General features: G+C 36.5%; 1 protein-coding gene across 1 annotated transcript in view; it reads right to left on the bottom strand.

Moving 5' to 3' along the window:
• Positions 1-619: 619 nt before the first annotated feature.
• The window catches only part of LOC113113987 (guanine nucleotide-binding protein G(q) subunit alpha-like), a 35,907-nt gene continuing 18,184 nt past the window's right edge, over positions 620-18,342 (bottom strand). The window contains exons 2-7 of the mRNA XM_026280641.1: positions 17,474-17,658; positions 16,458-16,612; positions 11,652-11,780; positions 7,559-7,688; positions 6,532-6,685; positions 620-5,375 (exon numbers count right to left, since the gene is read on the bottom strand). Of these exons, the coding sequence (XP_026136426.1) occupies positions 5,185-5,375; positions 6,532-6,685; positions 7,559-7,688; positions 11,652-11,780; positions 16,458-16,612; positions 17,474-17,658 (944 nt within the window). The 3' untranslated portion in view covers positions 620-5,184. The remainder of the gene's footprint in view (positions 5,376-6,531; positions 6,686-7,558; positions 7,689-11,651; positions 11,781-16,457; positions 16,613-17,473; positions 17,659-18,342) is intronic.

Here is an 18,342-nt window from a genome sequence, read left to right as displayed (position 1 = left end):
GCATTACAGCCAATCCGAAAGGCGCACCAGGAGAACGCCACGTTGCGTCATTAATATTCATGAGACAATCCTTTATCGTAGTAGGATTCGTCCCTTGGTACATTCGCATGCAGGATTTAAGGTGGCGCTCAGGAGGCCCATTTTAAGACGTCAAATGGATGAAATGACAGTGGCCGGAAGTGTGTTTTGTTGGTGGAAGGTGTTGGAATTGCTTTTGTTCCCGGTCAATGTACAGCGACTCCACTCTGCAACACTGGCAACTGCACCCATGGGAGTATTTCCACTGTAGTGAACATGTGATTTATTAACAACTTTACCTCTAAGAGCAGAGATTATTACAGGTGTGTGCTGAAAACGACTTCCAGGATAATATTACATCATAATTTGTTTATAAGTTTTAGATATTTTAGACATTTTATGCAAGCTCTGTACTGGACAAAAAACAAAACACATAATTTGGCAAACAATTTAAAAACAAAGGCCATGAGAGACTTTATGTGCTGAAATCATAATTTCAGATGAAACAAAATTAAATGACTTTAATTCGAGACATCTGAAAAGCAGCAATCTATAGGATTTAAACACTTCAGCATTTCAAAGAATACACGTTACAAGACCATCAGCAAGTATAGGAACAAATTTATTTAAATTTAAAACAGATACTTTATAATTTTTTTGTTTGTTTTTTTAGAAGGCGGTTATGAAAATCATTTCCATGTTTGAATGAGGTTCAGGCAACAGTGGTTGAAATGAAACAAATACAAATAAAAACAACAATAAAATATGGCGAGAATGTGGTAAAATGTATTTCCTCGTCTCAAAGATTTTGTTGCTTGTCTGAGCCCAAAACTCTCGGCTGGACAAAGAGCACATGCTTTAATGATTACAATTCCTTACACACACACAAAAGAGGAAAAACAGCAGTTCATCTTCTAACTTAAATACAAAGTAATTAATTTACTTTCTTCTTTAGTGTTGTACTCATTTTTAAAAGGGGACCGTGTCTGATTTCACGGTCTGCGAGTGATTTGGACAACAATTGGCACTTGTTATGAGTCAGTCTCAGAGAAGGGGATTGGCACGCACAATATTATACAACATTTACATTTGGTGGTATAATCACAAAATAAAAGGGTACAAAGACGCAGATAAAGAATGAGAAAGAAAACAAGTAAAATGTACATGATCTAGTGGTCCTGGACATAACGGCTCTCAGGTAATGTATTACAATGAAAGAACAGGGGATAAAAAGCAGAAATCAAATGAATGACTCTTTCACTGGGTCAAAACGTCAACCTTTCGACCGTCCACCACACAGATGCACCTAACCGTACCAGTAAACATGCGTACATGGAAATTACATAATAGTCTCGCTCTGTCATCTGTAGAAATGTGACTCCATGTCGACAAGCTTATGTGTTCATTGCATCTTACCGAGCGAGTCTTCACAAGCAATCAAAAGCAAAGAGTCGCTGAACTGAATCACAACCATCACGAGAACTAAAGCAGACACAGAACTCGAGAGGCAAGAGACCTTACTTTATGCTTCTGGACTGAGACTTATTTTATGCACACTAGAGAAAGATAGGAATGCGTATTATTCATTTTCAACCCGGATAACTGGAAAGTAAATACAGTGAATTTAGCTGCCACAAAAGCAACTTCCACAGCCAATTTTCCTTTTCAGGAATAATAACATCTGGTTTAATGGCACAGATATTTGAAGGGAACTCTAGTGCCCTCTCGAGTACTGAGGACTGTATCAACAAGACATGTTTGCAATGCTTTGGTCAAGCATTAATGCATTATTATATGGTATCTTCTAGACTAAATTATATCAAAATTGTTACCCAGAACAGCCAAAGCCTTCATGACTGATATGTCTATTCACTGAAACAAAGCCACAGGCATACGATTCTCTTCCCAGCAGCAGAACAGATGTTATTTTCAATGTACCACTACCGCCTGACATTTAAGGAAGATTTTTTTCTGGCCTGAGAAATGTGCTGATTTGTGTTTAACGTACAAGGTGAACAAAATATATGAAGGTTGGCAATATCTGATAAATATACAATGTTTGGCCTCCAAACCTCACTGACTGTGGTGAAGTGTGCTTGTCACGTGACTACCAATCCTAAAATGCCCGAAAAACGTCTCACGGATCACAGAGGTAGAGGTTCTTGAGGGAACGCTGAATACGAGACTTCTGGGATGAGCACATTTATAGATATGTGGAGCTCAAATGATCGGCCTGCTGCTCTAGGTGTTTGCTTTGTGGCAAGAAAAAAAAAAAGTGCAATGAGAACAAATCAAGCTGCGCCAAATAACTACCCCTTCTACTTGACAACTGCAGATCCAACAAAGCAACACATTCTCCTAGTGAGCAGAGACAAACTCACCAGTCGCAGTAAACTGAGGTCCATTTGAACACGTTAGAGTAAGATGCGAAATGCATTTTAGATGATTTAGTGCTCAGTTTGCTTTGTATCATCAGTTTCTTCAAATCTAACTCACTACGAACATCGAAGAAAACACTGCAGGATTTACAAAATGGTGTGGCATTTCCAGACCCCACTGAAACACTGAATTAAGTTTACAAATAACACGTCAGGTTTTACATCCATCAAGAAATCGTTTGGGAGTTTGCTTCTCTAGTAGAGCGTCCGATGGCAATTGATGAACTCGGATGCATGGCAGAAAAAGTGATAAAATAATGTATAATGCATGAGTATTTGGTGGAATGGGTGCATTTGTGATTGCGTTGTGATCTCCTGCTACCAAATCACACATTGAGCTGTGACCAATCGTTTCTGGTTTTCATGTGACGTGTTTTTCGTAGCCCTTGATGAAAATGAATGAAACAACACCTGTATAAAATAGACTGTAAAAGAACCGTAAAACACTTTTGTTCCTATCTGTGCATCACATACACAATGAAGGAAACAAGCTGTGAATTATAAAGAAATCAAATTGAAATCAGAATTGAAAGTCACTACTTGCAAGCATCGACCAAATAGATCTTCAATTACAGATAAAAAGCTGTCTATTTTCATATGGTACATTTCCTATGTTCGTTTTTAAATACTTCACCTGAACGTAATTTGGAAATGTAACAAAAAAAAAAAAAAAAAATCAGTAGGAATGTGAAAACTGTGGTTAGGGAAAAATATTTATAGTACAATATATTGCGTTTGGGGGGGGGGGGGGTATCATTGTAGGCTTATACAGCAGTACAGACACTAGAGTCTCCTATTTCTGTCTCATAACATGGGAGTGCTTCAAATAGGAAAAGTGGAAACAATAGCATTCAAATTATCAACAACTTCAGATCTGGTCCATAAATTATATAAATAAAATGTTCTTTATTGATTTTTTTTTCTTTTGCCTAAAAATCATAATTAAATTTGTATCTTATATAACATTCACACCATAGAGGAGACATCTCTGAGAACATCTCTGATGTTTCCAAACGCTTTCCCAAGCCTGCTCTAGACTATTGCTCATTACGTTCATCCTCCACACATTACCGTCAGGTACAGCTATGTGTATATCATTTTACGTATTGATAGAGACAAAAAAAAAAAAAAAAATCTAGTATTAAAACGAAGAATCACAGTATCAATAATATTGTAATTCATAAGAAAACCAAAAGAACCGTACACAATTACTAAAAGTGATTTCTTCTTTTTTTTTTTTTGCCAAAGATAGTGTACCACAGACGTTTTGTACATAAGCAATAATGTGTATACGTATTTACAAATATAAATATACACAATCAATTAACTTCAGCGCATAAATGCTTTCCTGTATCCCCAACCTCGTCCTCCCGCGATCCTCCTTGAACTCGCGCAAAATTCTTGAAATTGTCGATCGGAAAAAGTTGGATTATGACTATTTAAAAAAAAAAAAAAAAAAAATGGATTGTGTGCTTCCGTGCCGCTAGATGACGACGATACCCGCAAGTCTGCAGCCTGGATTTTGAATTAATAAAGTATCTGTTCATGAGCGGAAAAAGATAACCGCGCACTCCAAAACTACTTTTTAGATTGTGAAATTAAACGAAACAGGAAGAAGGATAAAACATAACAACTGTGGGGAAAGGAAGCAATGCAATCATTTTCAACGTTAAATGTGGAAATCTGCAGAACAATACCGATCATAAATGTATAATCCCGTTTTGCACACATTTAAAAATCCTTAACGTCCCTTACCCATCATTAATTCGACTGCCGTTATAATTTAATATAATTCGGTAGCAGTAGAAGTAGCTATAGTTACTTTTCGTTAAAAAGTTTTTAAAATGATCATCTCAGCAATATACACAGATTTAATTATTTTCATCTCTCCCTTGCGTGCTTTGTATCGTTTTGCTTACATAGGCATTCTTACAATATTTTCATTCTTTATAATTTTTTGGGATTTTTTTTTTTTTTTGCATTTGCAATGATTTACATTCCTAGATGTGAGTTGAAGACTCTGCGCGTGAAAGGTTCTCCACACCATCAGTGGAACCCGCTGGAACTCTGGATTCTAGAATCCTCCAGAATCCGTTTCGGAACTTCCGGCACCACAGCACTGGTCCATGTGTCCATGTACAATTATGTAAATATGTTGTGATTTATTAATTCTTTTGGTCTTTTTGCAGGGCTGTGAAAAACAAAATTTTCCATTCATCCAGGCGGAAATCCAGAGAAACGCTCAGAGCAGATGATGTGATTGGAGCGAGTGATAGTACAGGACAAGGAACGTCACTTCCAGTTTTTTCAGGCCAGCGTATCACAGGTCATTCTCATCGTAGCTCCGTCAATCCAACATCTCCATGAAATATGTGAATGCTGAAGTGGCTAATAGGAGTCTAACGCCCTTTGTCAAATCTGAGCCATTTCTTTTCTTTTTTGGTGGTCAAATTTGATAAAAAGGGAAAGAGGCCTTTGACGAGAGCTGCCAGGGATGAGCGGATAGACTTTGGCAAACAAATAAAAAACAAACGATGAGCAGGACATGTCCGTTATTATTCCGCTGGAGAGAAAGAGAAAACTCTGGAAGCTGGGAAAGAGAAATCACAAGAACCGTGTGTTTCTGAAAGTGTGCATGATGCATGTGTGTGTGGTGTGTGGACGTAGGTGTGCGCACGCTCTGTGGGTGCCTGTTCTATACTGATTCGTGTGTCGGACTCGTCACATATCACACCAGGTTGTATTCCTTCAGGTTTAGTTGCAGGATGGTGTCTTTCACCGCTGCGAACACAAAGCGGATGTTCTCCGTGTCAGTGGCACAGGTGAAATGAGAGTAGATGATCTTGTCACTGTCTGGGTTCAGATCCACAAACATCTTCAGGATGAACTCTCGTGCAGCCTGGGCATCTCTTTGGGGCCCTACAAAACAATATGTACATTTCAGGAGACCTATATATATATATATATATATATATATATATATATATATATATATATATATATATATATATATATATATATATATATATATATATATATATATATATATATATATATATACATATACACACACACACAGACACACACTTATTAAGACTGCCACTTTTTATTCGCTATTCGAATATGCATGCGAACATGACGTGAAATATCCGTAATCTATCTATAAATCAACTATCCGGTTTTTAAAATGCCATGTGTAGCGCATTTTTTACAGTCTATGATTAGACTATAATTTATTTTATTCTTTGCCATCTTATCCGTATTGTAGCGTAGGCCCATGACCAAATCAAGCGAATAATAGCTAGTAGCTACTCTTTTTGATAATGGAAGCCAACGAACAGAACGCCCAGCTTGAGCGGACAATTACAATTGGTGGAGAGACACAGGCTGCAATAAATACCCACTTCTCTCAACACTGACGCGCAAATACCTGTGTGTGCCAGGCACGTCTGTGCGCTCCGAACGTGTGTTCTCCACTGCAGGGAACATCGTAAATAAAAAGAGAGCCGCACTTGATCCAGGTCAAGTTGATAGACTGGTGTTTCTTGCAAACAATGCCTTACTCCTGCTGCTGTTTAAGTTACATGTTATTGTATGTGCCTGTTCTGAATCGTTTTTTTTTTTTCATATAGCATAATGTTGTGGGTTATGCATAGTGGCACTTCATACAAGTTGATAAACGGCTGTTTCTAACATTAAGTAAAAAAATTATAATCCAGACAGTCCTGTTTATGACGGTCACTGTTAATAAATTTAGTGGTGGGTTGTGCACATAGATATTCGAATATATTGCACGATATTCGATATCCGTTCGAATTAGATTTTTCTAAAAAGTGACAGCCCTAATATATATATATATATATATATATATATATATATATATATATATATATATATATATATATATAGAAACAAACCAAACAGCTGAAAGATGAAGTCAGTGTCACATGACCCTTCAGAAATCATTCTAATATGCGGATTTGCTGCTCAAGAAATATTTATTATTACATTAAATTGGGACTGTTTGCATAAAACCAGTCTATATGAAAAAGACTATGACAGGAATCCAACACACCGTCGAATTCTGGGAAATAGTCGACCAGGTGGGAGTAGGTGATCTTCTCCTCCAGCAGATCCTTCTTGTTGAGGAAGAGGATGACAGAAGAGTTTTGGAACCAGGGATATGTGATTATCGTCCTGAACAGAGCCTTGCTCTCCTCCATACGATTCTGAACACAAACACAAGATTGGATCGTCATATATGTCAAAATGCAGATTGAAAAATAACTTGCTGACAAATAAAAACGTTGAGGTTTTAGGGACGCGAGTCCAAAATCTGCTAAATGTAATCGAATCGTGGGCCTCTGCATCGTAATATAATCGAATCGTGAGATACCCATACATTGCCACCCCTAGTTCACAAGAGAAAATAAGTCGACCCTGTTCAAAAGGTTTCATTTGCTTGATTCTTAATCCTTGATCCAATAATTATGTTACCTGGATGACCCACAGCTGTTTGTTTTTGTGACGAGTCCTTTATTTGGCCTAAACGGTTTTACATGAAGTACCACAAAAAAAAAAAAAATAATAAAATTGCTGTTGATCATCCACGTACTAACACAACTTTTGAACAAGGTCATTTTTAACCTATTATTTTCTCATGTGGACCATATGTAAACATCTTTTATGTGAAATATCTTATTCAGGTCAGTACTAAATAAAAAATAACATGCATTTTGTATGATCCCTCTTATATTGGTACAATAATTAACATTTTGCAGTTACTGCAAAGACTATGCTATTTTTTTTTAAATGTTGCAATATATCTTAGATTTAATATTTTTTATTTCCAAAAATCTATTGATATTTTTATTTCTTTATTTCTTATGCATTTTTTGTGATTGTTTTTACATCCCTACTATGGAAAGCACTTTCAACCACTGTGTATGAATTGTGCTATATAAATAAACTGAAAAAGTGAAAAAGTATGCAGTGTGCAAACTGTAGTTGGCAACACTATCATCAAATTTCCACTAGGAAATATACTAAAAACTATGAGACCACCACAGAAAGGCAAGATAAACACATCTATAGCTGCTTACCTCATTGTCCGATTCAACCAGAACCTGATCGTACTCGCTCAGAGCCACCAGGAACATGATGGACGTCACATTCTCAAAACAGTGGATCCACTTCCTGCGCTCTGACCTCTGACCCCCTACATCAACCATCCTGAAAGACAAAGAGAGCGAGCGTTTGCATTATTGATTTGTTCTTGACTTTTTATACATTAATAATTCATGCTTCTACTGTGCACAGTATGCAAATCTTCTGTATGCATGAAAAGACGTGTTACAATGCACAGTACATTCATGGAGCACTGTATCCCATAATGCAATGACCTTACAGTCTCGTGTGCTGAATGCACTGAAAGTGATAAACACTTTTTAACACATTATTATACGCAAGTTAAGACAATTTAAAGCATATTTTAATAAAAAAAGCAAATTAACTATATTCATCGCTGAGATAACAACTGGGTTGAATCTACAATATAGCGAAAGCAGCATAGTTTAGTAACGTTTGTTTATCATTGCATAATGCATACATTTTTTAACATATGAAAAAAATATTAAGCAATATACAGTATGTATAGTTACACGTTATATGTACAGTACCTACTATTATAAGAACAATTATGCATTATTACAAGCAAGTAGCCCTAGCCAAACTTAATCCTAACGCTAACCATAAAGTTCATGTTGTCAATTAATACTGTATTACTCAGTAATTAAATGCATAATTATACTGTAACAAGGACACCTTAAAACCTTAAAATAAAGGGTAAAATAAACCCAAACTTTTTTTTAACTCAAAAACATACTACAGTACTGTTTATTAACCATGGCATAATACATACTTTTTTCAGTTTTACATGCCATTTAAAAAACAGATGTGTAGATGTGTACTTACAGTATACTGTTATATGTAGTATGTATAGTATAAATATTTAAAATAGTATGCTACATTGCTGTCGCTTGTTTACATTACGTGCAAATAAAAATATTTAACATAATTAAATACACAAACAAAATGTAATGCAATTGTGTAAAATTTTAATATCTGTTATTCCAATCAACGAGTCAGTTAAGATAAATGTGGAAATTTGCATCCTATACACAATATGCATACTGTATTAAGAGTAGAGGTAGTGTTTTAGCATACTTTTCTGCACATATTTGAAGTCCTAGATTTCAGAAACATGGTAAATGTGTGCAGCCAGAACTGGGGCTGATTTTGGATTTATACAGTGCCCCCTAGTGGAGTCCGAACTCCAGTCCTGAGCCAGCAGTTCACAGAGGGAGCTTTGATAAATGAAGCCCTCTAGGATTGGCTGCCCAAAATAAAGCTACTTCAGATAGAAGCGTCCTCATTTCCTTCAGCCAGGGGCTCGCTGACCTACTTCTGAACATACACACGCTCTTTAATGTAGGACGAGTCTCCACATTCAATCCGCACTTAGCAAACTTTGGCAGGAGAACAGAGAGAAAGAACGAGAGAGAGACGTGAAAAGATAGACGTGAGGTGCGTGAGGGTTTAAGACAGTTTTACAGAGATTAAAAAAACCAAACAGCTGATGGTAATCATTTATGGAGTCAATATGGCAGAAATAATCTCTTGTGTGTTTTGATGAATTTCCATACCATAACACAGTGAGAGAATTAAATGTAGCACTTTTATTTCCAACATGTGCTCATTCATGGCTGCATATTAATTCAGGTAAAGTTACGCCTTTATTGGGACAGGACTTGATGGACTATTTTACATGACATGAGTTGGTCTCTATTTCTTAGAGCCAAGCTAAATAAACTACATATCAGGCATTTATGGAATGCATTTAATTTGTTCATAACTGGTTTTATGTTAAATAAAGTTTACTAACTACAACAAATCAGCGTTGTTGTTATCTCGTCTCCACTCAGACGCGTGCTGCAATGACGATCCTGCGCAATTCTCAAAACACCCACAAGATTCATTTATCGGTGAATCCGATATTTCAAAACCGATATCAAATTATGATAAAATGCTTAAATATCGGGGGAAAATATTGGTAAATCCCTATATTGGCGGATCTCTATTTTTCATTCTTTTGCAAACCATTATTTATACTGAATTTCTTTTAAGCTAGTTTTGTCTACATAGGCCACACCTTGGGTCATGAATATTAACATTATATGATGTTCACCCTCTCTGTTTAGCAGATGCGTTTATCAGACACAGGCAATAACACACAAAGTGCTACCAATAAAAAGTTTAAAATACCATCTAGAAATCTGATTTGCTTAAAGTGGATGTTGGTAAATGCTAACCATGGTGGGATTACCATTTACCACATGTGCATTTGTTTAACCACAACGACCATGCAAAAAGGTTTCTGCTTGGAGTCATTTAAACTGTGACCATGAAAAAAAAATACTTTGTTCAAATATAATGAACATCTTTTAATAAGCAAGGGGTTTCTATGTCCCTGCGCTCACTACAGTTCAAAGGAAATTAATACTTTTACCAAGCAAAGATGCATTAAACTGATCAAAACTTACACTGAAGTCATTTATAATGTTACAAAGATTTACATTTCAAATAAATGTAATAATAATAAATAAATAATACTTTCAATTAGGGGTGGCACGGTTCAACTTTTTCACGGTTCGGTTTTGCCTCACGGTTTTAGAGTCACGTTTCGGTACAGTTCGGTATGTTCTGTTTATGGAAAAACTATACTTAAAAAAAAGAAAAAGAGAAAAAAAAGTTCTATCCAACTACAAGCAATAGCACAAATAAATACAACAGAGTAAAGATACAAACAATAAACAGTGATTTTCAGTTTTTTTCTTTTTTTTTTTTTTAGGTAGGTCTAGCATAAGTTTTTAGGTACAGAAATTGAATAAAGTATTCAAATGTAAAACAGCATTGCATATTGGACTGAATAAATTAAAGATTATTCTTTACTAAAGTTACAAAACTTTTTAATCAAGAGCAGTGAGTGATTTCTTTGTTGTTGCTGTTGGACCAAGACTGTCACTTTAAGAGAATGCACTGATCCAGTAGGTCTATGTTCAGCCAGCTATGTCTGCTGTAGGATACTTACTAAGACGGGCATTTTGACAATTTTTTTCAGAATTAGTCAATTTAAATAATACTTCAGAGAGCGCGTAATATTTGTGCACGTTCTGAGATGCAGGATTGCACACTTTGGGTGAAATCTTCTCACTGTGTGAGTGAGCTCGCGTCCTGCCGCTCTTAAATGTTTAAACTGACAAAGTTTAAATTAGTTTAGTTTAAACTCATATTAACGTGTGCTGTTCAGATCTCATCTGTGAGCACGTACGATCAGCACCCGGGTGATGACGGAATAAATGACTGCTCATATTCCAGAGTCACATATTAGCTGAACCCTGTTTGTTTTAGGCCTACATGTTCTTCATAGTAAACCGTATTAAAGATGCTTTGTCAGATTTAAGTTGAACCATGGTCCCAGCACGTGCTGAACCATGAGGGGTGAAATGTCAGAACCGTGCCACCCATCCTTTCAATAGATCAAAAGATACTGACTGGGAAAAAAGGTTTTCAGTAAAATATTAACAAATATTAAAAACATTAAATATAAGCACAAGAGTTTTTAACACTGATAATAATAATAATAATAATAATGTTTTCATAGCAAATTAAATTATATCAGAAATTATATCAGCATATTAGAATGATTTCTCAAGGATCATGTGACACTGAAGACTGGAGGAATGATGCTGAAAATTCAGCTCTGCATCATAGGGACAAATTATATTATTAAAAAAATATATTCAAACCGAAAAAACTTATTTTAAATTGTAATAATATTTCACAACTTTACAGTTTTTACTGTATTTTTAGATCAAATAAATGCAGCCTTGGTGAGCATTTCTGTCAAAATCATTGAAAAACCCTACATTACCCTACAGAAGTGCAGCAAAGACAACTTTGACTGATGTGGGATGTGACTGCATCTTTGTAGGTCACACACTAGAAAGTTGCTTCAGTTTGGGGAAATATTAATAACTCTCCTCCATGGATGTATTCTCAATGCTAACCTACATTCAGTGCTTAGTTCCTGAATTTCAAATGGAAGCTGATGAATAATTGGTCCGTGTCCTCTACCTGAAAATGATGCTTTGAAGGTCGAATGGGTATTCAATTATCCCTGTGGTCGGGATTCGAACCCTCAGAACATCCTGCTGGGTGGGAAGGTAGGAGGGCTCGGCGATACGATCCAGATCAGATAGATAGCTACAGAAAGAGAAGGAGAGACATCATTAACCCCTTTATATCAAAAGCAGTGGTTTGGTAAAGAATATTTCCAGCAGAATTCTCGAGAGTCAGATGTCGTCTCCCATCAGCAGATCTCAGAGGATGCTCATTACGCTTTCTTGTGAGACAATCTGAAAAAACACAATGGCTAAATAGAGAAGGCAAATGTGGTGTGTGTCTGGTCAAACTTTTTTTTCAGGATGTACAATGCATATGGTCTAATATTGCTGAAATAGAATGCTGTATGCAACCATAAATCTCTTTATTGTCTTATTTGAACAACGTCGAATGAGAAGGAAAACACCATGAAAATTGCCAACAACTTATCCAGAATCAAAAGAAATGAGAAACTATATTCTGGATAAAGAATATTAAGATGTTTTTAGAACACTTAAGATTTTAATTGCATTGCTACATTACTTTCATGCAATTAAAATAAAAAATATTCATAGAATAAAAAAAATCAATGTTAGTAATTTGTTTAACGTTCGATTTTTCCAAGTCATTCTTACTTTTATAATGCACAAACAAAACCACAATTATTCCTCAATTGCGTATGCTAAATTTAACATGCAACATGCCTAATGTAAATTGCATACTATGCAGTACTCTGGCTATAGTGTTGTCACATGACCTCTTTATGTTGTATGTTTAATTCAGCAAATGCTGTCAAAATCGTAGAAATTAACACTTTAAATTAAATGGGTCCATATGCATCCCTGACAATTGTTTTCGCAATTAAGCTAAAATATACCCGTTTTTTTTTTTTTTTACCAGTTAGAATACAATATATTCTGCAGTCATCAACCTAATCAATAAGCAAATGCTTTTGTAGAATATCCCATCTTCTCATATGTAGTGCTGGAAAAGTCTGATTCATTTGAGTGAACTGATTCATTTATTTCAATACCGTTGGATTTTGTAGCAAAATATTAAGTCAAATTCTGTAGTTTGTCAATGCTGTGTATTAATGTGGTTAAATTTGTATAAATAAAGTGTCAATTTATTAAATGGTGATTATTTGTGTCAATCTGTTCACTTGATTGCATTCAGCCAGATATTCCAGCTGTACTGTTGTGATCTGTACTACCCCATCAAACCAGCAGGGGGTGTGAATCCCTCTGATGCCAATGATTCTTGAATAAACTCCAGGCTTCATACATGTGTGTTTTACTGTGGTGAAATTCACACTGCCTCTATATTATATCAGGCCAGTAAAAGAAATGGGGCAAGACTGACTGCCACCTAACTCTTCAATTAGATCATCAGAGACATGGACGCAACATCATTGACAAAAAGAAAACCGTCTTTAAGACGTGGACTGATTTGTATGTGTTGCACAAGCTCAAAAGCATGTTATTTTTAAACAGAAATTGCCCCCCCCCCTTTCTTTTTCCAGATTTAATAACTATTTGTTTACTTGGCCTCCTATCTTTTCATATCTGACTTTTCTTTCTTTCAGATAAGAATGTATTAAGTATTGTGTTTGTCATTTACAGTGCACAGGAACACCAGCTTTCAAGCTCTAAACAGGACAACTGCATCATAAAATGTGTCTATATGACTCATGTGCTATGTTGTAAATCTTCTGAAGTCACATGATAGCGCTGTGCAAGTTATTCACTGAAAATTGCTCTCGTTCAGAGTTCATGAGAAATAGTGTTGTGCGAAAGGTCAATTTAAAATGACCTTGATCTTATGATTTTTTTTTTTTTTTTTCAAAGAATCAGTTGAATCACCTTGCTGATTTTAAGAGTCAATAATTAAAGACAGAATTTGACTGATTACAAGCTCAAATTTCAGTCTGTTCCCCACACACAGCTAACATATGAGTTGAGTTGACTAGAGTACAAGAGTCAAATCAAACTTTTGCAAGCCAGAAAGCCTCACATTCATTGTAATTTGCATAACCCTTTAGTGTTCCACAAAAGAAATCAAGTCATACGGGTTTGGAATCACTTGAGGAGTAAACAATGAAAAAAATATTCCAGAAATGTTTTACAATGAATAAAATAACATTCAACATTAATCATTTACAATATCACCAGGGACACGTGGAACACAGGAACGTAAATGGGGTCATTTTTGATTTCATGTAGATTGTTAGCATGCACAAAAGTATGAATACACACACACACACACACACACACACACACACAGTGGGTACAGAAAGTATTCAGACCCCCTTAAATTTTTCACTCTGTTATATTGCAGCCATTTGCTAAAATCATTTAAGTTCATTTTTTCCCTCAATGTACACACAGCACCCCATATTGACATAAAAACACAGAATTGTTGACATTTTTGCAGATTTATATATATATATATATATATATATATATATATATATATATATATATATATATAAAAAAACTGAAATATCACATTGTCCTAAGTATTGATACCCTTTGCTGTGACACTCATATATTTAACTCAGGTGCTGTCCATTTCTTCTGATCCTTGAGATGTTTCTACACCTTCATTTGAGTCCAGCTGTGTTTGATTATACTGATTGGACTTGATTAGGAAAGCCACACACCTGTCTGTATAAGACCTTACAGCTCACAGCGCATGTCAGAGGTCAAAGGAACTGCCTGAAGAGCTCAGAGACAGAATTGTGGCAAGGCACAGATCTGGTCAAGGTTACAAAAATATTCTGCTGCACTTAAAGTCCCTAAGAGCACAGTGGCCTCAATAATCCTTAAATGGAAGACGTTTGGGATGACCAGAACCCCTTCCTAGAGCTGAGCTATTGGGGGAGAAGAGCCTTGGTGAGAGAGGTAAAGAAGAACTCAAAGATCACTGTTGCTGAGCTCCAGAGATGCAGTCGGGAGGTGGGAGAAACTTGTAGAAAGTCAGCATCACTGCAGCCCTCCACCAGTCGGGGCTTTATGGCAGAGTGACCCGACGGAAGCCTCTCCTCAGTGAAAGACACATGAAAGCCCCCATGGAGTTTGCTAAAAAAACACCTGAAGGATTCTCTGGTCTGATGAGACCAAGATAGAACTTTTTGGCCTTCATTTTTAAGCGGTATGTGTGTAGAAAACCAGGCACTGCTCATCACCCGTCCAATACAGTCCCAACAGTGAAGCATCATGCTGTGGGGGTGTTTTTCAGCTGCAGGGACAGGGCGACTGGTTGCAATCAAGCGAAAGATGAATGTGGCCAAGTACAGACATATCCTGGACCAAAACCTTCTCCAGAGTGCTCAGGACCTCAGACTGGGCCGAAGGTTCGCCTTCCATCAAGACACTGACCCTAAGAACACAGCTAAAACAACGAAGGAGTGGCTTCACAACAACTCCGTGACTGTTCTTGAACGGCCCAGCCAGAGCCCTGACTCAAACCATATTAAACATCTCTGGAGAGATCTGAAAATCGCTGTCCACCAACGTTTACCATCCAACCTGACAGAACTGGAGAGGATCTGCAAGGAGGAATGGCAGAGGTTCTCCAAATCCAGGTGTGAAAAACTTGTTGCATCTTTCCCAAAAAGACTCATGGCTGTATTAGATCAAAAGGGTGCTTCTACTAAATACTGAGCAAATGGTCTGAATACTTATGACCAGTGTTTGGAATAACAGCGTTTATAAGAACGGCATTAGGTAACGACGTTATTTTTTCAGTAACGCGGTAATGTAACTAATTACTTTCCCCGTCGTTACAACGCCGTTAACGTTACTGAATGTTAGGTGCGGTGGCGTTACTATGCATTGATTTAATAAACTTTGCAATCCGAACGCACCCCTGGCTCACACAGCGAGTGAGCAGGTGGGTTAATAACGAGATAAGCGATTATGATTGGCTAAGGCAGAGTCAGGTGTTTCATGGTAGCCAATCAGAGCCAGTATTTTTACACACATGGCGGCACACGCGCCAGCGCCGTCAAACACACACACACACACACACACACACACACACCAGCTACACAGAGATTCACTGCAGCAGCAGCAGAAATGGCAAATCAGGAGCAATCCGATGAAAAGCTGGCATTTTCATGGTGGAGATATAAGCACTACTTCAAATTCATTGTGTTCAAAGGCAAGAACGTGTATGTAATGTGTACTTTTAATGTGTGACACACGCATCTACAAAGCTAGTGGCCAAAAACATTTTTCTTACAAAGATAATACTTGAAGTGCAGGATAAAACTCTTGCTGTCTGTTGACGTGCAATAAATATTGAAAGTTATGTACGAACACCTGTCTGTTCTCATTTCAATTGACTTGTGAAAACTGCAAAAAAAAAAAAAAAAACTTTCCCTGGTAACAAGTTACTTTTATCATAGAGTAATTCAGTTACTAACTCAGTTACTTTTTGGAACAAGTAGTGAGTAACTATAACTAATTACTTTTTTAAAGTAACGTTCCCAACAGTGCTTATGACCATGTGATATTTCAGTTTTTCTTTTTTTAATAAAAATGTGCAAAAGTGTCAACAATTCTGTTTTTCTGTCAATATGGGGTGCTGTTTGTACAGAGAAATAAAAATTAACTTGATTTTAGCAAATGGCTGCAATATAACAGAGTGAAAAATTTAAGGGGGTCTGAATACTTTCTGTACCCACTTTGTGTGAGTGTGTATATATATGTATAAAATCTATTACTATTAATAATCATACTCTACACAGTAAAAAATTATGACAGATACACTCACTATTTGGTGGAGTCTGACAGCTGGTACTCTCGGCGTCTGTCGTAGGCTTCTTGAATGCCTGGATCTGTCCACAGCATCTTAATGGCATTAACGTAGGGCTGTTCGAATGACGACACCTTCTCAATGTCCACATCCTTCACCAGCATGGCATTTGCCTGCAGCCCAGAGCAGATGAACAGTTTAAGGCAAAACTAATGGAGAAAACTTGATAATATATAACATACTTTTAATAAAAATCTTCCTAAAAATGTAGGAGTTTGTTTCTTCATGGGAACTGATTTGGAGAAATTTAGCATTCCATCATTTGCGCCCCAATGGATGCTCTGCAGTGAATAGGTACCGTCAGAATGAGAGTCCAAACAGCTGATTAAAACATCACAATAATCCACATCACTCCCATCCATCAGGCCATCACTTCACAATCTTGTGAAGGAAGAAATTGCGTTCTTGTGAGAAACAAGACCATCAAGACATTTTCAACTTCGAACTGTTGCTTTCAGCTAAAAAATGAGTGCATAATCCATAATAATGCTTCCCCCAGTGAAAAAGTCCATCCCCTGTGTTCCTCTCACATAAAAAAAAAAACACCTACATAATGTTTTTTTTTAAAAATTAATCCTAATCTGTGCAGATTTCTCTCCTGATACTGAAGAGACAACCTTTTCCACTGAAAAAGCTATATTATGGATAAAGGAGGTATTTTAGTCAAAAGCAATGATTTGAAGTTAAAAAAAAAATATTGATGGATTTGTTTCTTACAAACACGCAGCTTTTCACTTCACAAGTCATTAAATGATTAACTGGAGTGGTGTGGATTATTTTTATGTTTTTATCAGCTGGACTCTCATTCTGACGGCACCCATTCATTGCAGAGCATCCATTGGTCAGCAAGTGATGTTATGCTACATTTGTCATATCTCAATAACAAAGGCTTCAACTTCCTGTATGATTTAGGTGTGAAACATGACCCCAGACAACCGGTCTAATTTTAAATACTCAACATGAATCATTCTCACCTTGTTCTGCTCATACTTGAAGCCGATTTTCAGAGTCTCAGTGGCACGGATCATGGACTGCATGGAGGTGAAGATGTTCTGGTACACCAGTTTGGTGAATCCGCGTTTGTCCTCGTCTGTGTATCCGGTGCCATGGATGATACGCATCTGTTTGATGAACGTACTCTTGCCGCTCTCACCCGTGCCTAGAGCAGAGGGAAAGGTCAGAGGTCAGGTTTCTTGATCTACGTTCAAGACCATCGGTACAGCATCCTTCATTCATAATCGTCTGTTCACATGTGGGAGCAAATCAGGACACTTGGAAATGATTTAATTAAACAACAAAAACCCATTCAATTGAGGGAAAAGTGCCACTTCTAATTAATGAAACAAATACGTGCTTGTGAGATGTTAGCTGCAGATCCATTTTCAAACAGAAGAAAGGCAAGGCTCACTTCAGTGTAAGTTTATGGGATTTATTTTACTTGTTTAATTTTTGACCATCACACTTCTTTTTTTTTTTTTTTTGCTCTGTTTAAAATCAGCATTTGCCAAATGGGGTCTGCGAATCCTTGTGGATTCAAAGAGGAGCTGGATGGGGCAAAACAATAAACCAAAATGAAAACAGAAATCACAATATAATTAAGAGTGTCTCAATTCACAGTAAATGCTTTATCTTTTGACGCAATATGAGTTTAGCATGCATTTTGGTACTGCAATGTGAACTAGGTAGACTATTCACACGTTTCCATAATTTTACCAATATTTAGCCAAAATAAAAAGCATGAGGGTTTGAATGACTGCAAATGAAAAATTAAAGAAACAAAGTGATGAGACATTGTAGTGTAAAATTAATTGCTTATAATTATCAAATATTATTTTTTTTATTT

Source organism: Carassius auratus, chromosome 2 (assembly GCF_003368295.1).
Source record: "Carassius auratus strain Wakin chromosome 2, ASM336829v1, whole genome shotgun sequence".
NCBI lineage: Eukaryota > Metazoa > Chordata > Actinopteri > Cypriniformes > Cyprinidae > Carassius > Carassius auratus.
Note: the sequence above shows the minus strand (reverse complement) of the source record. Positions and strands in the feature narration are given on the sequence as shown.